The 27270-nt window shown below is 57.8% G+C and overlaps 1 protein-coding gene across 2 annotated transcripts; it reads right to left on the bottom strand.

Annotated features, from left to right (window-relative positions):
• Window positions 1-702: 702 nt before the first annotated feature.
• PFKFB4 (6-phosphofructo-2-kinase/fructose-2,6-biphosphatase 4) lies at window positions 703-27096 on the bottom strand. Of its 2 annotated transcripts, none has more exons than XM_054594514.1 (14): window positions 27053-27096; window positions 20832-20948; window positions 20578-20674; window positions 17534-17600; window positions 15048-15122; window positions 14635-14691; window positions 13815-13936; window positions 11169-11376; window positions 10506-10652; window positions 6238-6342; window positions 4794-4923; window positions 4627-4689; window positions 3786-3850; window positions 703-2718 (listed from the first exon to the last, which is right to left on the bottom strand). In XM_054594514.1, exons 2-14 carry the CDS (start codon window positions 20941-20943, stop codon window positions 2659-2661), a joined length of 1308 nt encoding a protein of 435 aa, XP_054450489.1. In that variant the 5' UTR covers window positions 20944-20948; window positions 27053-27096; the 3' UTR covers window positions 703-2658. The 2 variants fall into 2 exon arrangements, with proteins under 2 accessions (XP_054450489.1, XP_054450488.1); XM_054594513.1 differs by lacking the exon at window positions 27053-27096 and adding an exon at window positions 26535-26670.
• Between the last annotated feature and the right edge of the window lie 174 nt (window positions 27097-27270).

Raw genomic sequence — 27270 nt, forward strand, 5'->3', positions numbered from 1 at the left:
AATCTTCAACATCTTCTTCAAAAAGCGCTGAAGCCTCTGAGGCGGCCAGGGGTCCACCCCAGAACTCAGTGCCAGGCACAGGATGTGGACCACCGAGGCATCCCCCTGCCTCACCCGCCAGGAAGACAGCTGCAGCTGGCCCCCCAGATTTGTCCCCCACCTCACCGACTCAGCTGGATAAGGCGCAGCCGCGGCTGTTGGCGACCCCGAGCCACCCAGAAGTAGCCCAGCCACAGCCACCCTCTGCTCTGACACAGGTGCAGGGGGACACCCAGCCGTGCCTGGACCCATCCCGTCCACAGAGGAGCCCCCCTGCTACCCGCGCTCCCAAAAGCCCAGCCCCAGGGCAGGAGGGGTGGGCAATCCAATCAAAGTCCGAGGCCCAGGAAAGGGAAAACCCTACCCCTTGTCACCATCTTTGCCAGCCGTGTAGGTGCCAACTCAACTAGCAAAACACCCCTGCCCACAGCTGTGTGCAGTCCCTCATCCTTGACACAGGCTCTGGTTCCCCTCCTCAACGATGCCAACATCGGGGACACACATTTCCAGGGACCCCAGAACCCTCCACTTAACAGTGTTCCACCCTAGGTCCTCCCCACCCCCCACACGTGCCTCTTGCTCAGTGGGGAGGGGCTGGGGTTCAGTCCAGGGCGAGAGTTTTCCTGCCGCAGGGGCAGGCCGGGGCGGGGCCTGGGGCAAGGATCTCAACACGGACCCCTTAGGGGCCACAGCCTGGGGCCCGCGGAGCTGGTCACAGGATAGAACTTTAGGATTTTTTTTAATGTGTTTATTGCAAAGAACGCTGGACACAGTGTGACATATGGCTGAGACCTACCACCTGCTCCAGGGAGAGCAGGGAAACACAACAGTAGCACATCAATTGTCCTGGCTGAAACCTGGGGCCAGGCGGTGGCCCATGCAGGGAGCCACCCCAGGCAGAGGTGGGCAGGGCTGCCCAAGTCCATGGCGGGATCCCAGGCCCAGGCCTTGGGACACCCCCAGGTCCCACAGCTCCTGACTCCCCTCTGGGCACAGGGCGAAATGGCCTCGCTGGTCTCACCTCGGCCAGCCTGAGGCCCTGGACAGGTGGTGACACCCACATGCATGTGTTTCTAACCAAAGGCGCCCACTGTGGCTAACAAGTGAGTGTGTCCACGTGACCACGGCACCAAAACTCCGGTGGACACAGGAGCAAGGGCTGAAGTCCCCCGTCCCAAAGGCTGTGGCTTGGTCTTCCGGCCCTGGGGCTCTGACTGGCGGCAAGTCCAGGAGGACGCCACCCGGCCCCGCCTGGACGTCTCCCCACCACGTCTGTCCACAGCTGCCGCAGCACACAAGGTGGCCACCCGCCAGGCACAGCCTAGGGGAGGCTGCAGGGGCCAAGGGGCCTGGGGTCCCGGGGCGTGGCTTCACCCAGGTCCCCCGTGGACAGCAGGCATGCAACTGCAGATCCAGACACCTTCCGACCCACCTCCGACCTGCTGGCGCCTCCCAGCTGTAAAATGGGGCCAGACCTGCTGCCTGGCCTGCCTTTCTGGGTCCGACAGAGCTCCCGGGTGTGACACGTGGCTGACACCCCCAGGTCCTTTTCAACAGGCTCCTGTGCACGTGAACCAAAAGCTGTGATGTGTCTGAGGAAGTCCCCCCCGCCCCAGAAGGCTGCCTCCAGGTTCCGGCCTCCCCCTGCTCAGCAAGCACCTCGGGTGGAGGCCACCCAAGGCCAGGCCGGGCTTTACAGGACCACAGCCCGCTATTCCGGATCACTCACAGCAAATGCACGTCCCTGCCCTGTGCGCACTCCTGCGGGGGCACAGGCAGCAAGGGCCAGAGGCGGCCAGGTGGGCGGGGTGGCAGGGAGGGGTAGCAGATGGGACGGCAGCCTCCCCGCAGGTGCACTGGGAAGGTGGCTCCTACAGCACCGCCACCCCCGCCAAAGCCGTCTTTCCCTGGCCTCACTGAGAGCTGTCAGGAAGCGGGGCCTGGCCGCCAGCTGCCAAAATACTCCAGTGTATGCACAGACGGGAAGGGTGACCGCAGATGCTGGGCTCCCCGCACTCCCCACACTCCTGCACGTCGCGTTGTGCCAACGTGGGCCCACTGCCTTCCTGAGCGGCTCTGACACAAGGGCCTGGCAGCTCCCGGTGTCCGCAGAGGCAGGAGCTCTCTGGCCCCGGGCAGGGCGCGATGATGAAAGGGCGGCCGGGCTCGGCAGTTCATGAGGACCTCGCCTCTCGCGCCTCTGGCTCCGGAACTGGCCGCAGACAGGCTAGCAGGGTCCCTGCAGGGGTCCCCAGGGGCACCTGGGCAGCTTGGCCATGGGAGGAACACCCCGCTTCACATTTTAGGGTTTCCACTTCACAGTGCCGGCCTGACGGTGAGGGAGATCACGCGAAAGCCGCCAAAGAAGGTGCTGGGAAAATTCTTGCCACCTTGGGGCGGGCACGGTCTGGCCGAGTGATGTTTAGCAGCGGGTCGGGCGCAACCCCATCCTTGTCAACAGGAGGCAGGTGGACTGGGGCAAGGGTTCTGGGCGCCACCAGCAATGTATGGCTTTAAGGGTGCCCCTGCATGGTGACTGTCACATGGACTGGGGGGCCTGGAATGACCTTGTCTGCAGAGATCAACACCAGCCCAGGGGTCATAGTGGATGAGACGGGGTCACTGGTGAGCAGGGACCGTGACAAGGGCTTCCTCTGGAGGCCGCGAGATGTCTACATTCTGCACAAAAATAGAAACACAGAACTGTCACCCCACAGCAACCTGCTGTCCTGCTCCCTGCCCGCTCCCTCACTGCCGCAGGCAGTCGGGCTCAGCTCTCCCACCGAGGTGCCCAGCTGCGGGGCTGCACACCCGACCCTCCCTAACAGCGCGGGATCCAGAGCCTCTGGGTGTGTGGCCGGTGGAGAAACACAAGAACAAAAGTGAGGCTGAGGAGGCCCCTGCAAACAACACAAAGGATGCCTGTCGGGACATCTTCCCTGGTCACCAGTGGGGTGCCAGCCTGGGCCTGGACCAGTCCTTCAGGGCAAATAGGACAGCGACAGGTCCTGGTGAGAGGCAGCAGCTTTGGGAAGACACATCACACATCCCTGCCTGAGGGGCTCAAGGCCACGGGGCTGCCCGGGGCCAGGATGCCCCATCATAGGCGGCAGCAGGCCCTGGCGGCCTCCCTGCGGCAGGGGACGCTGGGAATAGGGTTGGGAGGGGCGGTCTGCTCTTGGCCTCAGTGGGAGAGGCCACCAACGTGAGAGAAGGGCCCCACGCGGGCACAGAGAGCGGTTCTGGGAAACACTTCGGGGCTCCTCTATCTGAAACAAGGCACTGAGAGGACACAGGAGGGCGAGCTGCTCTCCTGCAGGGAAACCCCTGCCCCGTGCCAAGGGCCTCCAGCATCGTGGCCCTTCCCCCAATAAAACACGTCATTTTAATTTGTAAAGGTGCTTGAGCTGGAAAGGTGCTCAGGAGGCCTGGGCTGCTGGGGGAGAGTGGAAGCCTCACCTGCCCCCTGTAGGCCCCCCGCCGGGACCCCTTCCTTGGCTCGGGCCTCTACTGGGGGCTGCTGGGGAGCCAGCCACATGCCGGCTCAGGGGTGTCCTAGATTGGTGGCCCAGCTCCAGGGGTTTCCCCGCCCCCGGCAGGGCAGCGCCACCCCCAGCCCGAGGCCGCCCCCTGCAGACGGGAGAGCAGCCGGGGCGAGCAGCCAAGCCAGCAGGCATGGCCCTGGAAGATGCTGCGCCCAGGCCCCCCTGGGAGCCGCTGCCGCCCAGCAGCGACCCTGCCGGTACCTGAGGCCTGTCCCGGTGCGTGTTCACAGCTGCCACATTCAGGAATATGGACTCCACTTTACAACCTGCCAAACGAAGAGGCAAAGCCGTCCCCCTCCTGAAAGGCAGCTGGAGCCACAGGGGCAGACCTTCTCCAAGGGGTAGGCCTGGGGTGCTGCGGCCCGAACAGGCCTGAGCCCGACCCCCACCCGCAGGCAGCTCTGGGGGCCCGTGAGGAAGGACAAGGCACCTTGTTAGGCCCCTGCTCATCAAATGCCACTGCCCTGTGCAGCCTCACTGAGGAGCCCACACTGAGGACCGAGGGGCTGAGGGGTCCAAGGGGCAACAGGCCCAGCTCAGCACGGGGTCCTCGTGCGCAGTCCCCAGGGTCTCCAGACCCCTCCCCCCCAACCCTGTCACACACGTCGTGCCAGGTGCTCAGTGCAGTGGGGACCAGAGGACACACACACACTGGAGTGACACCAGCTGCCACTGTGCTGCCCCCATCCTCCAAGGGCAGGACCCCCGAGACGCCTGGGTACCTGTGCAGAAGGCCACGCGCCCAGACCCCGCAGCTCAGCAGGAAGCTGCCTGGGGTCCCTGCTGGCACGGCCCAAGGCAGAGGTGGGGCTTGCGGAAAAACCAGTGGAAAAGCCCTTCATGCGGGAGAGGGTGCTGGTAAAGGGGGGTCACTGGGGAGGCCTCCTGAGGCCACAGAAATGGAGACAAACGTTTTAAAAGCAAATCAGGAAAGGGAGGGAGGGGGATGGAGGGAGGGGGTGAGCCCCTGATGGAATTTTCAAGGGGTCTGCAGGGAGGCAGGAGTCAGGCAAGCGGGGCGGAGAGCGGGACGCCCCCTTACCGTACGCCACAGGGGTCAGCTTCAGCACCGTGTGCAGCGGGCACTTGAGGTAGGGCAGCTGCTCTGTGGACACAGACACGGAGGGCTGGCATGCGGGGATGCTCGGGCCTCAGTCCCCAGCTTTCGCGCTTGCACTGGCCCCCACCTCCCGGGGGCGGGGCCTGCACCTGCCGTCTTGTCCAGGAAGTAGGCCAGGAGGCAGCGCATCACTGCCTGGTGGCAGATGACCAGCACATTCTCTTGCCTCTCCAGCTCCATGATGACAGGCTCAAGTCGCTGCACCAGATCCTCGTAGGACTGCAAGGACAAGCAGGAAGGGTCCCTCAGGCCCAGCTCTGGGGCAGGGGGTAGGGGTGAGCCACCCTGGGTCGTGGGCCACCTGCCCACTCCTGGAGCTGGGACCAGGTCTCCTCTGGCTTGACTCCTGGGACCACGGGGTGGGCAGCTCAGGGCCAAGGGGACCAGGGAGGACTGGCAGTCTGGGACATGGGTCACCGCTGCCAGCCCAGGGCCAGGCCCCTGTGGGATCGAGAGGGCAGGGCGGGGCCTCAGGCTGCCAACCCAAGGGGCCACCTCTGTGCCCACCCACAGGACCCTGGCAACTGGGTCCTGACATGGAAAAGACAAGGCTCCCTTCCAGCTCACGGCGGGAGGGGGCGGGGGAGCAAGGACCCCCCTGGAACTTCCAGAGTGCGGCCTGTCGGACACACCCGAGGTTCCAGGAAGGACCGGGCCCTCACAGTCGGCCTGCCCTGTCCCCCCCGTGAGGGGCCTCGGGAGCCCTTGGGCCAACCCCTGCGCCCAGGAGGTTCAGAGGCTTCCACTGGGAGGTGGGGCCCTGGGGCAGCACCAGTAGCGGGTGAAGCCCTAAGCTGGTTCTGGGGTAACCGTGACCTCCCTGCGGGTCCCCACCCTGCAGCCTCAGGTCGAGCAGCAAGCCACTGTGTCTCTTCGGCTGTTCTCTGGGCTGGTTCTCGGTCTGAGCTCTGCCTCACAGCGCGAGGCGGGGAACAGCACTGCCCTGGGACAGGACAGCACGAGGGCCTGCCTGAGGGCCTGCATCCAGGCGGGGCTCCCCTGAGTGCACACACGTGTGTCTGTGCGGGGTATTTGTATTCGGCCAATGTCCCGGGTCACGCCCTGCAAGTGACCCTGCTTCTGACCTGGGGCCTACGCTGAGGCGGTAGCCAGGCTGAGGGAAAGTGACAAGTGTGGGTGGCTCGTGGTGGCCGTGCCTCATCTGGGAAGGTCTCCCTAGGTCTGAATTCGGAGCTGGGGGCGATCTCTGAAGCTGCAGGGAGAGGGGACCATCCCATGACACCCCCGAGAAGGGGGCGGGTGACGTGGGAGGTGACGGGCAGCAAGGATCCAGTGGGCCTCGGGGGGGGGGGTCCCGTGCGGCACTACCCTCCCCCAGTCTTGGAGGGGCCACAGCCTGGGCCACGCGGCCGGCAGGTGGCAGAGGGGATGTGTGCGCCCAGCCCGGCCCACCTCTGAGGCCAGGCCCCCACGCCTGCTGCCCCCGCAGCCCCCACAGGGCCCCAGCCACAACAGGCGGTCCTCCCAGGCAGGCGGCAGCTGCCTGAGACTAAGCACCCAAACCCCACCTACCTCCCCCTTGGGGTACCGGTAGCGGTACTTGTCCTGGTCCCGCAGGGCAAACTCCAATGGATAATGTTCCTGGATTTCCTCGTAGGTCATCTCCTCACAGACGCCCTAGGGAGACACGTGTCATTATACCTCTCATGCCAGGCCAGGGGATCGCCCTGCGGGGGACCAGGCAGAGGGGCCCAAGTTCCTGGGCCATGGAGGTCCTCTCAGCCTGCAGCGTGGACCCACCTGGGAAGAGCAGGACCCAAGGGACACTGAGCCAGGGGGTGGCCCTTTGTTTGTACAAAGTTATCAGAACAGTCTTTTCCGGCCATCCAAGATCCATTCATCCAGTCAGAAATGTAACTATGGCTCTGGCTGGCATGGCTCAGTGGACTGAGTGCCAGCCTGTGAACCAAAGGGTCGCTGGTTCAGTTCCCAGGCAGGGTACATGCCTGGGTTGTGGGCCAGGTCCCCAGTAGGGGGCGCAAGAGAAGCACCCACACATTAATGTTCCTCTCCTCTTTCTCCCTCCTTCCTCCTCTCTCTAAAAATAAATAAAATCTTTTAAAAAAGAAAAAGAAAAAAATAAGGCAGTAAGTTGTGGATTGGGTTAAGAAAAAAATCACAATGTTGAAAGAGAAGACCGGCCCAAGGCTTTTTACAAGAACAGAGGAAAAGAACAAACATAAAATGGAAAGATGATTAATAGAAGACAGATATTAGAACAGGTCCCAAACTTGAAAGAAAAAGAATCCACAAGCATCTCGGAAGTAAGATTAATCTAGAAAAATAATCAGATTAACGTCAAAGGAAAAAAACGGGGGTGGCTGCAGACTTCCCTGCAAAACTGAATGCTAGAGCCACACCTGCGTCCCTGGAGGACACCTGCCACATCCCAAGAGGACACCCGCCAACCCCAAACCTGCCCAGGGAGCTGCTGTTTGTGTGGAAGGAAACCAGGGGCTGGAGGCACAGAACCCCCACAGCCACAGCAGAGGGAAGTGCGCAGTGTGGGTTACCAGAATTGCTTACTCTTTTGAGAGAGATCAGCAATTCTGAAGATGGGAAAAAAAAAAAAAAAAAAAAGGCCAGGTGAAAACAAAACCAGTGTGCTGTACTCTGCCCAGTGACAATAACGAAGAAACCAAGCAGATAAAAAACAAATGGAAGTGACAGACCCTCCCTTTCCCAGCGGTCAAGATTACTTTCCTGTTTGTCACTAACTTTGATAAGTGTATTTTAATTATTCCTTTACTTTTTGCATCCAGCTTAAGAATGTCTTTGAAAAGGTAATTACAACTGGAATAAAAACATGGCCTATTTTCCAAATGACAGAGCAGGTAATGTTTATACAGAAAAATGGGAATAAAGAGAAAGCTGCAAGGTACGGAAAACAAGATGAAACACAACAGTCATAACAGTAAACGTGAGTGTATTTAGATTCTTGAATTAAAAACCTCTCAGCCTGGGCTGAAAAATAAACCAAAGATATGCTCCTTTCATCTAAAAAACAAACAAACAAACAAAAAACCCACAACCATAGCAACGAGTTAAAAATAAAAGGGAGTAAATATAACCAAAAAATATGGACAAAAACATTGGTAAACCAAGCCACAATGAGATACTGCCTCCTGCCCAAGATGTCTACTCTCAAAAACAAGAACAAAAATTAACCCCCCTCCCCAAAATAACAAATTGTGAGGATGTGGAGAAATTAGAGCTGTTGCACTGTGGGACTGTAACAGCCCAGCTGCTGCTGCGGTTCCTCAAAAAATTAAATTAGAACTACCACATGATGCAGCAATTCCACTCACTTCTAGGCATACACTGAGAAGAAACAAAAGCAGGGTCTCAAAGAGATATTTGCACCCCGTGTTCAGAGCAGCATTATTCACAATAGCTGCAAGACCGAAGCAACCCAAGGGTCCACTGATAAATGAATCAATAAACAAAACGTGATGTATTTACCCTTAAAAAGGAAGGGAAATCTGACATGTGCTGCAACACGGATGAGCCCCGAGGCGCTCAGTGAACTGCGCAGTCGCAGAAAGACAAACACTGCATAACTCCCCTTACACGAGGTACTCAGAGCGGCGAAATCACAGAGACAGAAAGCAGGGTGGTGGTTACCAGGTGGGGGAGAGGAGAATGGGAGCTACCGGTACATGGGCGCCAAGTTTCTGTTTTTCAGAATGAAGGGTCATGGGGATGGACGGTGGCACCGGCTGCACATTGTGAACGCGCTTAACGCCACCAAATGGCACTCTTAAATGCGGGTACATTTTATGTTATATATATTTTTACCACAATAAAACAAATGGGAGGGGAACGTTTGAGATCTTGCTTCCTGACATACATCATCAGTTTGGCTCAAATAAACGCTTGTAAAACGTTTTAAAACATAAAAAATGGGGGAAAAGCAGAATGGTAATATTTAAATGAGTCAAAGCGTGGGTTTCCATGCAAATAGTGTTTTATATTGAAACAGAAACCCTCCAAAATGAAGACTGAGCTATAACGGAGTAACTGGTACCAGATTTGCTCTGCCCCCAATATAAACAGCTCAAAAAACTGGACGGAACACACGCAACAACTGTTTTTAGACACTAGACCACAGCAGAGCAGAGCTGAGACACACAGAGCCCAAGGATGGCGACACGCTGCCCAGAGGCCCTGCCCGGACAGAGAGCGGAACGTAACTGGGAAAGGGACGGACGATACACAGGAGGAACAGGGCTGCACTGTTGGCGCTTAAAATCACAACCCCTGAAACGAAAGGCTCACTGGCTGTGTAACAAAAACACAGAAGTCAAGGTAAGTGAACTGGAAGGCGAAGCAACACAAACTATCCAAACTGAGGCTCTGAAAGAACAGAGGCAGAGAAACAATGGACAGACGCTCCATGACCCGTGGGGTGGATTATACCAATTGGTTTGTACCCTGGCTGGTGGGGCTCAGTGGACTGAGTGCCGGCCTGTGAACCAAAGGGTCGCTGGTTTGATTCCCAGCCAGGGCACATGCCTGGGTTGCCGGTCGGGTCCCCAGGAGGGGGCGCACAAGAGGCAACCACACACTGATGTTTCTCTCCCTTGCTCCCTCCCTTCCTCGTCTCTAAAAATAAATAGGTAAAATCTTATTTTAAAAAAAAGAGGAGGAAAAGCCAGGCAGTGGGGAAATGGGTAAAGGGGGTCAAAAGGTTCCAAAAGGGGGTACAAATTTCCAGCATGGTGACTACAGTTACCAATACTGTAACGTGTATTTGAAAGTTGCTAGGAAAACAGATCTTCAGTTCTCATTACACAGGGGAGAAGTTGTAACTATGTAAGGTGATGAATATTAATTTATTGCGGTGAGCCTTCTGAGGTATATACATGTATCAAATCATATTATATACCTTAACCTAATATAATGTTACATGTCAGTTACATTTCGGTGAAGCTGGGGAAGAAAGATTGAATGAGAAGCCAAGCAGGAAGTGGGGACTGAATGAACAGAAGCTTGGTAGGGCTATCAGCGATCCTGGGCGCAGGAGACAAAAAGCAGAAGCTTGAGGCCCACAGCTTTTCCAAGAGAAAACTCTAGAAGGACCTGAAAAAAATGTGTAGCCTCCACAGAGCTCAAAATGCAGCTTTCAACTAACTCTCTCAGTGGACAAAGGTAGTCCCCCTACAACCGCCTGCCAGAAGTTAAGGTTAATCCTCTGGAGAAAGGTAACATCAGCCAGAACTTCAGATTGTTCACAATTGTTCATGCAAAATGTCAATCAAAAATGACCAGGTACACACCGTATCCAGAGTAGAATATGTCACAAACTCCTAAAAATTGGTAAGAAAAAGGCAGACAATCCAGCAGGGGAGCAAAGGAGCAAAAGACCTCACAAAAGATAACAAATGGCCAGTATATATACTAAAAAACTGTCGTAATTAAAATTGTGATGCCGGTCCATGAAGAGACACACAAATCATATGTAAGAACTGAAAATAAAAGTAGATAAGATAAATCAACAGGAAAAAGACAGATAAATGGTTAGAGGTAACCATCATCTGAGTTAACTGGAGAAAGATCATATTTAAGGCTTAAGTCAAAATAAATTCTGGCGGATCTAGATAGTTAAATGCAAAAGAAGGGAAGGAGGGTGGGAAGGCAGGGAGAGAGGGAGAAATCAAAACCCTAAACAAAGAAAAGTTGGGGAGAAAGCTCTGCCTGGCCCCTGCTCATACTGCCGCACTGGCCGAGCGCAGCTGCGCTCCGAGCCCTGGGCCGGGGAGGGAAGAGTCGGCATTTACCGCATCGATCTCGTTGAGGACCTTCCACTGCTCGTAGGGCACGCCCAGGGCCTCGGCCGTCTGGATTGTCCTCTTCATCTGGCTGGTCCAAACCTTCAGGTCCTTGATGTTCTGATCACTGATGAACTGGGCCAGGCTCTTGGCAAACTGAAACACATCACAAGCAAATTCAGGCCCCACAGCCAGAGTCCACGAGGTCATGGCCAGCCTCAGAGAACACAGGTTTGGTGAAAAACATGCACCAACCACTCAGTGACACCCACACCGCACGCATTCCTCCCAGACCCTGAGTGCAGTTCCCGTGGTTCACAGGGTCCCCTGACATTGCCCCTGACCCCCGACCACGTGCCCAAGGCATATGATCTCCCCACGAAGGCCTCGGCATCCCCCCCAGACTATGGCACAGGCGTCAGCTGCACTGCAGGGACGGTCACTCCCAGAATGTCACACCTATCCGAAGTGATAACTCACATGGAAGGCAGAGATCCAAGCATCTGCTTCATGCCTGGTGACGTTCTCTACATGTTTGGAACATTCTAGACTGAATGGAGGTCATCCATCTCGATGATCACATGTTAGCAACAGGAGCGGGAGCCCGGCCTGGCACAGGCACATGCACAGCCACCCAGAAGTGCCACTGCACAGACACACGCACACACTGACCTCCCTGCCCCGCGGGGACAGTCCGGGGTCCCCACCGATCCGGCCCTTGAGGTTGAGCTCGCTCTCCCCGTGCCGGCAGAGGTAGATGGAGCGGGGGGTGACGTGGATGTTCATGAGGTAATACACGATGCGGCTCTGGATGTGGTCAGCCACTCGGTTCACCACGTAGCTCTGCCCCACGTCCATGATCTTGATGTAGGACAGGTCCCTGTCCAGAGAGGAGGACGAGCGGGGCCTGTGAGTATGACCAGGGCCCCGGAGGGCACATCTTGCCAGCCACAAGAGCTGGTGGCAGGCCCTCACCTCTCTGACCACCGAGCCCGACATCACAACACACAGGGCCACCGGCGGGAGTGCGAGTGATGGGGACGAGGTGGGAGCAACAGCACACGCGTGATGCACAGACCTGTGGGAGGTACTCAACACTCAGGCTCCCAGAAGGTGACACCCACAGTGAGGGGTCAGTCGTGCCAGCGGTGGCGTTCACCACTGCTCTGCATCCGCCCGACCGCCCCTGCCTACCCCTGAGCTCTCAATGCACTGTCTGTACGGTGAACACGAGACAGCTTTCTCCGGGATCAATCGGAAGTAGCTCTCACACACTCTCCCCCGCCACTCTTCCTGGTCAGCCATCCCTGGACCCGGCCTCCCCTTCCCCTGGTGACCTCTCCCCCTGGAGCTCAGCCCAGGCCATCTGTGCAGAGTGGCTGCCATGCCCCGCAGCAGGCAGCAGGCGGGTGGGACGAGAAGCACAGGAGGACGGTGCTGGTGGCCGCAGCCAAGACACCCAGCTCAGCTGCTTTGCCCGCTCTGCACCTGCGCAGCTTTGCAGCCCAGAGAGCCAGCTTTTCTGTTTACGGCTGTGCGGGGAGGGGCGCCGCAGGAGGAGAAGGTGGGATTTCTCAGGTGTTGTGCTCGGCTTCAGCCCAGGGCTTCCTGGATGTTCTCACTGTCGGGATCGTCCGTGAAACCCTGTTCTAGGTTTAGGGGTGTTACACAGACACCACCAATTAAAATAACAGCAACTGCCCTGGCTGGGCGGCTCGGTTGGTGGGAGCATCACCCCATGCACCAAAAGGCTGGGGGTTCAATTCCTGGCCAGGGCACTTGCCTGAGTTGCGGGTTTGAACCCTGGTCAGCGCACATATGGGAGGCAATCAATCAATGTTTCTCATATTGATGTTTCTCTCTCTCTCCCCCTTCCTCTCTAAAATCAGTATTTGGAAAAAAAAAAAAAATAGCAGTGACATTTACTGACAGTCCAACAGGAGCAGCTCCGGACAAGTACCTCTACTGCGGTCACATCACAGAACCACGAGGAGAAACGCCGTGCTGGGGAGAGGGGGGCGCTCGGAAAACCCGAGGCCCAGGCAGCAAGCGCCGTGGAGCCCCAGCCAGCTTGGGCAGGCTGCCAAGCCCAGCGGACCCACAGCCGGTCCAGCAGTCCCGGCCCCGGAAACCGGCCCGCCACCAGCCGCTGCTTCTCCTTGGTTCACGTGCACTGCTTATTCTTACGTAATTATAAATGACCCAAGTGCAAATTCACGCTCCAGCCTTTTCACTCCATGCTGCATGACATGCACGTGTCTTTTTCTCTTTGGTCTGGTTTCTAATGACTATGCAACACTTCACCAAAGGGTTGCACTGCTTTTTACCCAAGTACTGCCACCACTTGTGTGAGCCAGGAGCTGGCCAGCGAGTCACACTTAGCCCCTGGCCCGTTCTGGTAAACACGGTCCTGCTCATTTATGTACATACTGTCTAAGTTCCCTTTGCACTGCAATGGCAGCGTTGGCTGTGGGCCCCAAAGCCTAAAACCTTTTCTCCCTGGCTCTTTGTACAAAAAGTGAGGTGGCTGCTGCCCTAAGAGCCCCAGCTGAGTGCCCACCACGGACCTAAAGACCCCTCCCCACCCACCACTCACTCTTGCCAGATCGTCCTCTCTAGAAGGAGAGAGGGGCGCTGCCACACTAGCCACTGACAGCTGCCGCCAGGCAGAGTCGGGCGACCACTCCCCCTTCTCATAATGCGGACTGTGGCCCTGGCCGGTGTGGCTCAGTGGATTGAGTGCCGGCCTACAAACCAAAGGGTCACTGGTTCGATTCCCAGTCAGGGCACATGCCTGGGTTGTGAGCCAGGTCCCTAATAGGGGGTGCATGAAAGGCAACCACACATCGATGTTTCTCACCCTCTCTTTCTCCCTCCCTTCTCCTCTCTAAAATAAATAAATAAATAAAATCTTTAAAAAATAATGCAGACTGTGCATTTAAAGAAAAGGAAGTCAAGGAGAGTAACTGGGGGGATATGGGGGCAATTGTAATTAAACAACAATTTTTTTTAAAAAGGGAAAAAAAAAAGAGGAAGTCATGTTTGCAGATACCTCTGAGGGCCCTCTGCACAGAAACTGATTTTATGATGGAACAGTGGAAAATTCAGACTCGCAGAGCCCCAGGTAAGGCAGCGGGGATTCTGCCAGTCGCCCCTGGCCCACGACTTCGGCCCCGAGGGAAAAACAGTGACGGCCAGACTGTCGCTGCCTGCTGGGCGGCCCCGGAGCCACCACCCCAGGGAGCCACAAGGAGGCAGCCGGGTGGGCCCTGCCGCCCGCCCATCACAGACGCGGGACACGGCGCTGTCCTTGCTCACCTGTCCAGGTCCTCATCGAGGGACTCGTACGAGCTCTCATAGCACTCGATGCGCCTCATGAAGTCCTCTGTGGCCTCGTCACTGTCACGGTTGACATAGTCGGGGCTGCCCAGTTTCACTTGCTGCCGGAGCCAGGCACAGAGCAAAGACACATCAGGGCTGAGGGCCAGGCTGGGCCAGGGACCAAGCAGGATGCTGGGGGTGGGGGTGCGGGCGCTGGGCTGAAGGCCAGGCCAAGGCTGGGGCACAAGGCTGGAGGCCAACCCCGGGAAGGCTGGTCCCATTAGGAAGAGTCCAGCGGCTTCCTGGTTCCCACACTGGTGCTGAAAGAGTATTACTGGGCATCCCGAGGCTGGAGCCCCTCATCTTTGTGGGACGGGGGGAGGGGAGGCCCACGGGGCAAGGGGCCTGGAAGACCCTCCCCCCGTGAACTATCTCCCCAAACCTAGAGGTCCATTCCTTGAATAAAAAGGGGTAGGGGAGAGGAGTCAAGTCTTTCTCAATATGTAAATATCACCCCCACCCCCACCCCCCACCCAGGGGCTGATGCTTCTCCCCCTCCCCCATGTCCCAGGGGTTATGTGGGGGAAGGGGAGAGGAGGGAGCGGAATGAAGGCCTGCCTGCCCCAAAGCACCAGGTGGGGGCGGGGTCCGGGCTTGCCTGCCCCAGCATTCGACTATCTCCCACCCCTGCCCCAAGGTTCAGAAAGACTCAAATGAAGGCTGGCTCAGGCACAAGCCCAAAGGTGGAGGGGGACCTAACTGTCACATGCCACCTTGGTCGCATTGCTGCCCCAACAAGGCCCGATGCGCCACTCACCACGATGTTAGCAGCTATGACCTCAGGATCCACGCAGATGGACTCAACGAAGAAGGTCTGCAGGAGGGACCGCGGCCAGCCGGCGGGAAGGGGCAATAGACACGATCAGGGCGCTGGGCCAGCCCCGCAGAGCTCCCCCACACCCGAGGGCCAAGCCTGGCAGCCGGGGCCCGTGGCCCTCCTTCCGGAGCTGGGGGCAGGGTCCAGAAACATGGAACCAAAGCAGATGCCACCTCCTCCAGGACTTGGCCACCAGGACCCCGGCCTCCCAGGGAAGAAGGCACTAGCTGGAGAGGAAAAAAGCAGCCCCTCTCGCCCAAATCCACTCGGGGCTGACCTGTCCCATGCCCGTGAAAGGAGCCCCAGAGGGCCCAAACGTGCCCAGCCAAGGACTTGAGCCAGTAAGGTCTCACCTTGTAGCCGTTCTGTTCCCCGAAGTTAAAGATGGTCGCCCGCCGTTCTCGGGTCGTATTTGTTGCATCAAAAACCTAGGACCGATCCGCAGTTAACTGGGCCTCTGGCCCTGGCAGGGGAGGGGGCCACCCGACAGCTGTGGGGTTGGGCTTCTCGCTAGGACCGGCTGCTGCCCGGGACCCCAGCCTGGCCAGTCTCGAGACCTGCAAGGGCTGGGCCAGTCCTCCCCTTTCTTGGGGGGCACATCCCCAGGAAGCTGGAAGGAACAGGTGTGCTTTGCTCCCGAAGAGTAGCAAACCCTTGGCACGGGGGAAGGTGCTCAGCACTGCTCTGGATACAGCAGGCGCTCAGTTCATGTTTGACCAACAGGACTTTGTGTGAAACCAGTTAAACCTGGAGACCTGAACCCATATTTACCTTCACTCCATCCTGGGACCCAGTAAAAGGGGGATGGAAAAAAGAGAACAGGAGCGGAGAGGGGAGGGGAGATGTCAACGAGGTTCTGTAAGACCCGCGGTCGCCGATTCCGGCCCATCAGGAAAACCAAACAAGCCCTCACTGACAGAGCACACCTGCGTGTGCAGAATCAAGATGGTCAAGAACAGGGGCACAGGCATCTCTGGCAAAAGGGACAGGAGGTGGAGGACATGGCAGGACCTCTGTCCCTGTGACAAGGGCCGGCAGAGACCCAGGTGCTGCTGTCCCGACTCACCTGGCCGGCTCTGTCACCTGGGCCGCTCCTGGAGCTCCCGGGCCCGGCACCCACAGGGGCAGCCCACACCCCTACGCATCCAAGCAGCTTTTAGAGCATCCCTTCTGCACAAGGGCATTCAACCCCGGCTCACTGGACACTCCAAAAAACCTCTCATGTGAAAAACAGGCTGAATCAAGCAATAAAAGGAACTGTGAGAAAATAAAGACAGAGCACGGAAAAGAAGGAAATGTCAAGAACATGCTAACAACCACAAAGTAAGAACAGAGTTCTGGCCCTGGCCAGGCAGCTCAGTTGGTAAGAGAATCGTCCCGATGCACCAAGGTTGCGGGTTTGATCCCTGGTCAGGGCACATACGAGAACCAACCAATGAACACGTAAGTGGAACAACAAATTGATGTTTTGCTCTCTCTCCCTTCCTCTCTAAAATCAATAAAATTAAAAAATATGGGAAAAAATTGTAAAAAATTGGAACAGAGAACAAGAAATTAAGAATTTGGAAATTACAATGTCAGCACAGACATTTCTTTAAAAATTCAACGAAATACGTGTACAACACTGTTGAGGAGGTTTCCTTGAAAGTAGGACAAAAAAGAGAAAGAGAGAAAAATGATGGAAAAAAAAAGATAAAATTAGGGATCAAGCCTACTGTGCAGCCACCAGCAGTTCTAGAAAAAGAAGCTCTGAAAATCAGGGTGGAGTGAAGAATCGCTTATCAGAATGCGGCAGATTTATCAACGTAATGAGATACGACAATTTTTCTGACCCTTTGGAGTTTCCTAATGAAAAGGACCGCCGGACCCAGCGTGATAGAGAAGACTCCCTGTGAGGTACATCACCTTGAAGACGCCACAGGCCTCCCCAGAGGAATGGCCATGGGAAGCCCCCAGTTCCCTCCAAGAACCTTTCAGAGTATCAGCCAATCAGAATGACACCATACTTGTCTGCAGGCCCACCAGAAGCCATAATACAAGGGGGCAATGCTGTGGGAATTCTGAGGGGCAAGGGCTTCCCACCAGGCTCTACACCCAGCAATCAAATATAAGGATAAAAATCACTATTTCTAGACGTGCAAGGTGTCATGAAATTTACTTCCACAGTACCTTCCTCAGAAAGCTACTGGAGGATGTGGTCCAGCAAAATAAGTTAGTAAACCACAGAAAAGGAAGACAATAGATCCAAGAGGGGGACATTCAAGTGAGGAGGGACGAGGCAATTCCCAGGGTGACAACTGTGCCACAGACCTAGAGGGCAACCGATCCAGAAGGAGCTGGGGGACAGAGCTCCAGAAGGCACACCTCCAAGAGAAAAAAATAAGGGAAAAATAGTTCCTGTGTTTGCACGCTGGGGGCAGGTGGGGCCCTTTCCTGCAGACACTTGGCTCAGCCTTGCTTGTCCCATCCCCTGCATCTGACTAGAGGAGCCAACACATGGGTATGTTCCCTCACCCAGGACTCAGCTGGTTCCTGGAACAGCCATTAAACGCTGGGCAGGATTCTCCCTGAGACTAGGAAACATGATCCCTCTGACCTCTGAGGTGGCCAACAACGTGAGCACTCAGGGAAGCCCTGCGGGGTCCCAGACAACCGCGAGGCCGGAGGGGAACTCCCAGCTCACGTGCAGCCTCTGGCTTCCTCCTGCACAGCAGCTGCAGACTTTCTCCCAGGGCCACGCACACCCTGCCTTTCCCTCCAGAGGCCTGATGAGCAAAGGGGTGGAAGCATATGGGCTCCCCCATGTCTCTCCCAGATGTTCCCAGGGCATCACACTCACCGCCACGTGTCCCCCCTCCTCACTGAGGAACCGCCGGACGTCACGGAGGGCTGCCAGGGCGCACTGCCTTCAGGGGAGAAAACAGCAGGTCAGCCGGCACCGGACCTGGGCTGCAGGAGGGCGGTGGGTAAGGGACACACCACCCCCACCCCGGAAAGGAGGGGGGTGGGCCGCAGACTGACTTGGACTCTGTAACCACCCCTGACCAATCAGAGGCAGAGAGCGTCCAGGTGGGTGACCACGTGGAGGTGCCCTGAGAGGGCGTGGACGCTCCACACCCCGCCCCCGTCCCGTCCCGGTCATCTCTTCCGTTTGGTGGTTCCCAAGTTGTATCCTTTATAATAAACCAGTAAACACAACTGAAGTATGTTCCTGAGCTCTGAGTGGTTCTAGCAAATTGCCGGACTGAGGTGGCGTCTGTGGAAACCCCCGAGTTATGGAGGGTCAGTCAGAAGTACAGGTGGCCCCCAGGGACTCAAGACTGGTGTTTACAGTGAAGGCAGCCTAGTGGCTCCAGCCCTTAACCCGGGGGGACTGATGCTAACTCTAGGGAGGCAGTGCCAAAACTGAGCTGAACTGAATTGTAGGACACCAGTTGGTATCTGAGAAAACACCCCAGTGTCCCCAAGCGCTTGTGAAAAGGCACAGGTATGACTGCGCACACGCACATGTACATGGGGTTGTGTGTGTGCACCCATGAATGAGGGCAGGCTTTTGTATGTGTCCAACACGTGCATTCAGCATGTGTGCACGTAAGCTCCCACAAGTATACATGGGTGTGTACACATGCCTTCATGTGGTATGAGCACACAAGTGTGCTTAGTGTGCATTTATGCATACATCCATGTGCGTCCCTACATGTGTGCCAAGATATGCGTGTGTGCATCCACCTTCATGTTGCGTGTGACCATGTGGGTGAAGAGTTAACGCGGCAGCCGGAGAATACCGTCCTTTGAAAGGCCTGCATGCAAGGCTGACCTTTGGCTGGGGTCTGAGAACTTACATGGCCAACAGCTCCCTACACTGATTTTTTAAAAAAATTTCCTTAGCCCTGGTCAGGTGGTTCGCCCGGTTTGTGCATCGTCCCAGGCACCAAAAGGTTACGGGTTGACGCCGGGTCAGGGCACATGCCTAGGTTGTGGGTTTGGTCCCCAGTCAGGGGTGTAAGGAAGACAACCAACAGATGCTTCTCTCTCACATCAGTGGTTCTCTATCTCCCTTCCTCTCTCTCTAAAATCAGTAAAAATATATCCTTGGGTGAAGATTAAAAAAAATTTCCTGGGCAGCTTACACCAACAATCTGGTTTACACGGAAGGCCAACGTTCCTTTCGGGGTCCTGCAATGCCAGTACGCGTGAGGCACAGACCGCGTGCCGACCAGCCCCCGGCAAAGCCCTGGACACGCATCAGTGCCAGGCTTGCCCAGCAGGAAACAGGTCTCGTGCATCATCACCAGTTCATGCTGGAGGAACTGAGCGTGTCCTGTCTGAGTCTGCGGCGGAGGCCCCTGGAAGCCTGCTTTCCCCGGGGCTTCAACCCACCGGTCTTTCCCTCCCTGATGCTTGTATCATTTTGCTGTAATAAACCTTTGCCTGGAGTATGGCTGAGATCCTAGCAAACCACTGATTCTGGGCTGGTCTTCAGGAGCCCCCCACACCCTCTCTGAGTGTGCCTGAGTGTACATGGCTGCAGAGCTGAGCACGAGTGTGCCTCGCAGTGCACGCACGACGTATGCAGGTGTGTGTACGTGTCCTTGCACACTATGTGACCTTGACTGCACATGTATGAGTCCAAGTCTATGTGCAGGTGTCCGCGTGTGCATACTCACATGTACAGTATGGCTGCATATCCGTGGGTATGTATGCATGTGTAGGAACCCACATATACCCATGGGGTATGTCAAATAACTTATCATCTGGTGTGAGAGTTCTAAGCCTCAGCCTCCTCATCTGTAAAACGGAGGGCGGGGGTGACAACGGGCATCACATGCTGGCACACAGCAGGGATATCAGGTCCCCTCCCTTTGTGTGGGCTGATATCGTGAGACGGTCGAGCCTTGAGCCTGACCCACAACTTGGCCACAGAGGCCTGAATGTCGGCCTCCCCCTCCCTTCTTGGTTCACGTGGAGGACGAAGCAAGCAGCCTGGCCCAGTTGACCAAGAGCAAAGACGGGTCAGGGGGCCAAGACCCACGGTGGGGAGCTCCTGCCATCTGGTGACCAGAGGGAGAGTTTGCCACCCAGTGCCCAGACCCAGGTGGCTTCTGGCCTGCGCTGTGTTTGACTTGGGGAGGTCAGCGGAGCGGGGCCAACCTCTGCTCAGTGCCCTACCACGATGGCTGGGCCCCATCAAGGGCAAGGAAGCTTCTGGATCCCGCAGCTGACACCAGACAAGAAGAGCACAGCACAGCTCCTCAGATACCAGCTGGTGCTGTTTCTCTGGAGAAAGGACTTAGTGGAGGTGGGGGGAGGGGCGGGGGTGGATATCGCACGCAAATTTCCGCCTCATGAATAACAGCAGAAGTGTGATCCAGTCACCCAGCAGACAAAGCCACGGAAAGGGCTGCCCCACACATGCTCATGCCCTCCAAATGCACAGGAGGGGGCCTACCCTGGGGCAAGGGGGAGGGAGGCCCCAGTTCCACCCATCCTTCTGGCTTTGTGAGGTCCCAGGAGGGGCCGCCCTCCCACTCCGCCCCCTCCCCAGGACTGTGCCCCTGCACCCGCTCTGCTTCCCTTCCCACCACAGGCCGTCCCCACGGCTAAGCCAGCTCCCCGAGGCCCTGTCCTCCCCTTCCCTGGCCAAGGGCTCATTAACACCAGGGTGGGGCAGAGCCAGACACCCGGAAACAACGCGCCCTCTCTTCTTGTCCCCAAACCCATCACGTCCCCAACCCCACCACACCTGAGAGGTCGGGAGCCCAGCCCTGCCACAGCCCATGCGGGCAGAGCAAGGCCAGGGCTCCGGAGCAGCCCTGCTGTCACCAACAACGGGCCCCCGGGGGGCCCCGGGGCCTCTCTGTTTCCACACACCCCTCCACTCACTTCCTGATTTTCAGGCCCTCTTCATTGTCTGGCAGGAAAAACTCAAAAGACGTGTACGTCTTGACCATGCTCCGGCGATACTGACCGACGTTGAACTCTGGGGGAAAGGAAAGGCTCAGCTTTCACACATGGCAACCCTCCGAACCTGGGAGCTTGACCCACCCCAGGCCCTGCAGCGGCCTCGCCGTCTCTCACCTCTCCCCCTCCCCCACGCAGCCCCGGTGCCCAGTTGGAAAGCCCAGGCCAAGTCTCACCCCGCGTGGGCACGCCAATCCAGTTCAGGTAGCGAGTCAGCTTTTTGGAGATGTAGGTCTTGCCCCGGGCTGGCAGGCCCACCATGACAATGAGCGTCGGGCAGTTGGTCATGCAAACTGAAAGGCAAGGGCCACACGTCAGACACGCGGCAGGAGCCTCCGGGGGTGCCCCTCCCTCTCGGCACAGCACTGGCGTCACACAGGCTTTCCAAGCCTCCTCCCCTCATACAGCTCCCTGAGCGCCCCCAGACCCTGATCTCGGGCCACCGCTGGCGTGCTCCTGTGGGCGTCCAGGACAAGTCACCCCAACATGTGCCTCTGCGGTATGCCGACTGCTTTGAGAGGCTCAAAAGAATCTTCTGCCTAACCCCCATCGGCTACAGAGAATTTGAATTACAGGCCTTGCCCATAAGCTTTTATCAAACACGGCTTCTTCTAGCCTACCTGCAGGGCAGGGCAAACTTCTGCTGTCAGAAAGCCTGTTCTTCTCGTCCTCCTGCCTTTACGCCGAAGCCCCGAAGGCGCGTCCCTCATCCCCGCTCCATATGTCTTCTATACCTCAGTTCCCTTTTCTGTCTCTGAACCTCCCGTGTATGGGGGGGTTCCCGTATGTACGTATGTGTGTATGTATTTAATTTGGTTATTTTCGCTTGCTAATCAGTCTCATGTCTATTTGATTATTAGACCAGGCAGATGAACCTTGGGGGGAGAGGAAAGCTTGTTCCTCCCCCCACACCCCCACTGCCCAAGGCTGCCTGGGCTCCTGCAGATACAGCGGGATCCCACCTGCTGTGCATCACCAGATACAAAGGGGGACCTGCCATGCCCCTGGCTAAACACAGCCAGGGAGTCCTCACGGCAGGCAGGACAGAGCCAGAACCCAGGGGCACGCCCCGCTGCGCCTGCCACCCAGGAATCCCACGGTCACTCCGCATTCCCACTCACCCAGCGCCGCTGCGTACTCTCCCCTCTCCCCGGTGAATTTCCCTTCACTGTACAAAGCGCAACTCAAAACCCGCTTCTTCCACGAGTCCTTCCTCCTTGGCACCTCCACACCCACCTGGTGTGTGTGCTCTTTCCCTCAGTCCCGGCCCCCTCACTAAGGAGTCTGTTCCCCGTGGCTCGTCACTTGGAGCGAAGGCAGCCCTGAAGCGTCTGAGCCATTCGGGGTTCCTGGGTCTGGCACAGAGTCGGCGCCCAAAAGTTATGGACAACAGGGCAGAGGGAAGCACCTCGAAACGCAGCGGGGTGAGTGAGGGCTGCAAGGGGCCGAGACCAGAGACCCAGGCTGATGTCCACAAGGGGAGTCCCTGTGACAGCCCACTCCCGCCACCCCCTGTGCCACCAGGACAGCAGGCCGATCAGAGGAGCTGCCAGGCTGGAGAGGGGAAAGGGTCCGCACACAGCCCCCCCAGTTCCCTGGCCGCTGGGACAGACACCAAGGCAGCAGCACTGCCAGCCTCACGTGACCAGGCTCAGCTTTCAGTGTGGTCTCGCCTCAGACGCCACGGGGAGCTTCCCTTTCACCAAACTCAGGAACTGGGCCAGGTGGCGCCACAGCGGGACAGGTGTGGGGACCTGTCAGGGCCTTTCTTTCACCCCCATGGACGTGCAAGTCCTTTACCTGGCAGCCCTCCTTAGACAGGCGGCCGGGTGCAACACCGACCCGGCTGAAGCACCGCAGCCCCAGGGCCAGCCCTGCCCGGGGCGGCCAAGAGTCAGAGAGGCCTGAGCTCCTATCTGGGCTCTGTCTGTGCCTGCAGGAGGGGATGGTAATCCCTCGGGGAGGCTTAGCTCTATCTCCATAGAAAAGCACTTCCGGTCCCGGCTGGTGTGGTCAGTGGGTTGGGCACTGTCCTGTCGGGTCACCTGTTCGATTCCCGGTCAGGGCACATGCCTGGGTTGGAGGTCAGGTCCCTAGTTGGGGACGTTTTAAGAGGCAACCAATCACTCTTTCTCTCCCTTTTGTTCTCCCTTTCTTCCTCTCTCTCTAAAAATAAACAAAATCTTTAAAATAAATAAATGCACCCTGGCGGCATGCCAGGCTAAGGACACAGGTGCACCTCAGCACCATCTGCCCTTGGGGACTTGGGGTGCAGAGGCACTTCTGTCCCCAGGTAGAAGTACGGGGCCCTACTTGCCAGTGGCAGCTCCACCACCGCTGCTGTGCGCAAACGTGACACAGACAGTGGGCCCCAGGGGAGGGCGGGGGGCGTCCCATGGCTCAGAAGCTGAGCAAGAATGAGAAAACCTGCGGAAAAACCTCAGCATTAGCTAATCAAGGGAAAAACAAGTCAGGCAAGGCCCTGTGTCCTAGGGGCCAGCCACAATGGGCCCTGTGCTGTTTGCACAATCCCTGGCCGGCCGGCCAGGGCTCTCAAGCAGCTGCAAGGCAGCGCACGGCTACTCACCAGGGCGGCGCATGGCTCTTACCCGTGAGGTAGACCCTGCACCCATCCTGCTCCCTGTGACAAGCCCCCCCGCGCCACTGCGCCCTGCAGGGTTCCTCCGTGACCTCAGGACTGGGGTCCTGCATCCCCTCTTCATCTGCCTTCCCAGAGATGCCAGGGCCTCCTCCCAGGGGTTTGCTGTCAGCACCCCCCACGCCGTGTGCACAGCCATGGTGGGCAGACAGGGCAGCAAATCCGGGCTGGGTGCAAAACAAGGGCAATAAATTACCTATTACTTCTGTTCCTCAAGATAAGCTTCCAAGGAAATGACCCCAAAGAAAAGTCAAAGTACAAGTCTATTCACAACAGTGCTGCTTCCAACAACAAAATACTGGGAAAGCCCCAGCGGTGCAGAAGTTGCAAATGAAGGCCCACATGGGGGTACAGACGGCTGTACCAGGACACCAGGTGTGCTGGGACGCGCAGCTCTGGTCCCCCAAGGACCCCGACACTGAGCAGTGGGACAGCAGGACACACCTTTTAGGACACTGGGTATGTGCGGAAGGAAATTAGAAAACATGTCACTCAGCTTCCCTTTCTAGTTCCCCTTTCTGCACATTTGCTCGAGACCATGGAGCCGTAGCAGGCAAGGGGCCTGAGACAGGCCTCGTGCTGGACAGTGACCACTTTCTGGTGATGCCACCGCAGGGGCTGCCACAAGTCCTTGAAGTGGGTTCCAGACTGTTCCCTGAGCTGCACCTGCTCCACTTCCCTGGGCCAGGTGGGGGAAGGAAGAGCTCTTGGAAATAAAGCAACAGGGTGTCACTGTCTCTTTCAGAGGGGACAGGAAATCAACTCTCCTATTGCCCTGTACACACCCCAGTCATGTCATACCCAGGAAGTCTTGCCGCCCTTTGGCTAAGAAAAGCCATCAGACAAATACTGTCCTTTCTGCTGTGCTCCCTGAGTCCCCTCTTCATCCCTGCCTCACCTGCCCCCACAGCACCGCCAGGTGCTGAGGGGTCAATGATGAGGGAGTTAACGGCTTCTGGGCCTCAGGTGTAGCTCTGAATTTTACCAAAAGGAGGAAGAATCGCTAAGGAAAAGTGGGAGTGGAAGAAGCACAGGACATCCCACAGCCTCCAATCGGCCTCTGAGGCCCAGAGGAGCTGAGACTGGGGACGACCTGAGACAACCCACCTCACAGCGCAGACCAGCAGTGAGCCCTGGGCCCTCTGCCCTACATACCCGTGCTCAGCCGACTCCCATGCGCCGCCCGCCCTCAGGCCTACACCTGTCCCGTGGCCTCCAACCGGGCCAGAGGCCTGCTGTGCGAGGGCGAACGCCACAGGAACGCACCCTCTGGGGACCGGACGTGTTGCACACACAGGTTCCACATCCGTGTTCCCTCACTGCTGAGTCACTCCCTGCTGTGAACTCTGGGACCCTAACCTGGGGCCCGAACCCCCACACCACCTGCAGGTCTCATCTCTGGCCTCTTGGGTGCCACCTCCTCCTTCAGGAAGCAGCTGGGGTGCTGGGCCAGCCCACACCGTCTCACCCACGGCAACACAGTGTGACGGCATGAGCCCCTCTGCCCAGGCCAGAGCCGTGTTTTAATCACAGGCTTGGAGCTTAGAGAAATACAGACCCTGCCCAAGGGGTCGTGGGACCCAGGCAAGTCCCCCCACATCGGGCAGCTCCCTTCCCACCTGTGACGGGGGTTTGCTCAGAGATGATGCTTCAGTCCCAGGCTCTGAGGTGAGGAGAGGCGAAGAAAGAGTGATGACATTAACAAAATGGCCAGCGCCCTCCTCTTGGGCACCTACTCATTAAGAAGCTCGCAGCAACTTCAGGGAGCAGGACAGTGGCAGTCCCCCTGCACAGGTGAGGAGCCCGAGGCCTAGAGGAGCAGCTCCTTGCCCAAGGTCACACAACCGAGCCATGAGGCCGCATGAGTGTTCCTGCCTCCAAAGTCCAGGTCCTTGCTCCTTCCCCTGCCTGTACGAACAGCAGCCACCACCTAGCTAAGACCTAAGGCAGCCCTAACACAGGCTGGCTAGAGACACAGAGGAGGGGGCCTCAACCTCCACACTTCCAGAAAAGTCTGGACAGAAGACATGGACGGGGCCCCTGGGGACTCAGAGCACTGAATGGAAAGCCATGGGCCCAGGACTAAAAGGATGAGCACAGGCGCGTCACCCGCCAGGACCTATATCGTGGTCAAAGCCATGACCACCCCTGCCTGACCCAGTGTGGTCTCCCCTAGGACTCGCATCACGGTCAAAGCCAAGGCCCCAGGCCGGCCTCCAAGCAGGACAACACAGAGCACTCTCCCTCCCTTATCAGGCCTACGCAGAGGTCAGGCGTGCAGGGAGACCCTCACGCATACCCAGTCTCCTGACCTCCCCATTCCATACACGTACCAGGAGTCGGACTAGATGTTCTCTGAGGTCCTTGCCAACTTGCAAATTCATCACAATGTTTCATTACTCCTAAAACAAATCTTTGTTTTTCTCCATAATAAAAAGGTTGCAGACTCATTTAAGACCCGCGGGAAGTCCAGGTGGTGGACTAAACGCCCAGGACCCTAGGAAAGGGGAGTCCCTTGACAGAGTCATGAATTCAGCGCGTCTCCTGAATGTCTCACCCTCCCATTTTCCCATTTGGCCACAGCCCCCCTGGAATGCTCCCACAGCCCCGGACGCAAAGACAGGCCCACGTGACAGTGCCCCGACTGTCTCTATCCTGGTCAAATCTGCACTTTCCTGAAATTCCTCCCAAAACTCGATTTTAGGCAAAGAGGTGGGTGACGAAGGCCAAGGGACATGCCTCCCTCCCACTGGAGGGCTAGCCCACTCTTGGGCCTTTGACAGTTCTGGGCTCAGAGAGGCCAAGCAATTTCTCTAGGGCCAACACAGCTCAGACCGGGTCCAGTGCCCAGACCCACGCTCTCTGACCCTGGCCAGAAGAGAGGGCAGGGCAGGGACTCCAGGTCCTCCCCTGGCCTGAGGCAGGGGGGACGCTGTGAAGTGCAAAGGGGCTGGGGGCTCTCCCAGAGGTGAAGACGGCCAGACCTAGCCCTCTAGGAGCCAAGATTTCCCCACATCCCTGTCTCTGTCCCCAGCTCTGCCACAGCTGTCCCCGTCCCACCACCTGTGTCTGCTCCCCTCCCACCAGTCTAGGCAGCCTCACCTGTCCCCAGTTCCCCACTGATTCCTGGCCCCTCTCCAGGCGAGACCACTGCCCCAGGCCGCCCTGTCCACCCATCCCCGTGGACGGCCCTCCTCGCCCCCCGCGGACCCCGCCTCACCACCGCGCTGGCAGGAGTGCAGGGCGGGCCGCCCATTGCTGTACGGCATCCAGATCTTCTTCAGGGGGTTTTGGGTCAATTCCCTGGGGGATGCCATAACGGACGCGGGAGGAATCGGACTGCGCGGCTCCCGAGCCCTGCAAGCCCGGCCAACTCGGGCCACTCGAGGCCCCGCCCTCGGCCCCGCCCCTCTTTAAGCCTCGTGATGCAAGGCCAACTCCCCGCCGGCCCCGCCCCAAGACGAGTAGGCTCCGCCCTAACTAAAGAAGGCCCGGCCTCTGACCACGCATGCTCAAATCGCCAACGAGCTGGACCCCGCGGGCCCGCGCTTCTTGGGCGAATCCAGGCCGCGCATGCCCAAATCCCCAAGGGCCCAAGTCCTGGGTGGTGCAGGCCTCGCCTCGGGTGAACGAGTCCAGCACACCCAACGCGGCCGCGCTGACTTGCATGGGTCTCTCCTGAGGCCTCGCCCAGGGCAATCGCCGCCTCGCCCCCAGGGCACTCGAGGTTTCGCTTACCACGCGGGACTTCAGTGACCCCAGGAAGGCGGAGTTTACCTGCAATGGGGCAGGTCTACGTGACACGCGGGGCTTGATTGGTCAGGACCAACCTAGAGGCCTCTGCGCGACTCTAAGCACTGGCCTGATGTTTCAGCTGTCCACTCAGCTCCGCCCCGACCCTCTCATCCGCTCCAAGTCCCGGGACTCTTCCCCCAGCCCACAGAAGCGATCTGCTC

The sequence above is a fragment of the Pteronotus mesoamericanus genome, unplaced genomic scaffold (assembly GCF_021234165.1).
Source record: "Pteronotus mesoamericanus isolate MK-2021 breed Mesoamerican mustached bat unplaced genomic scaffold, CSHL_Meso_final scaffold_533, whole genome shotgun sequence".
Taxonomy (NCBI): domain Eukaryota; kingdom Metazoa; phylum Chordata; class Mammalia; order Chiroptera; family Mormoopidae; genus Pteronotus; species Pteronotus mesoamericanus.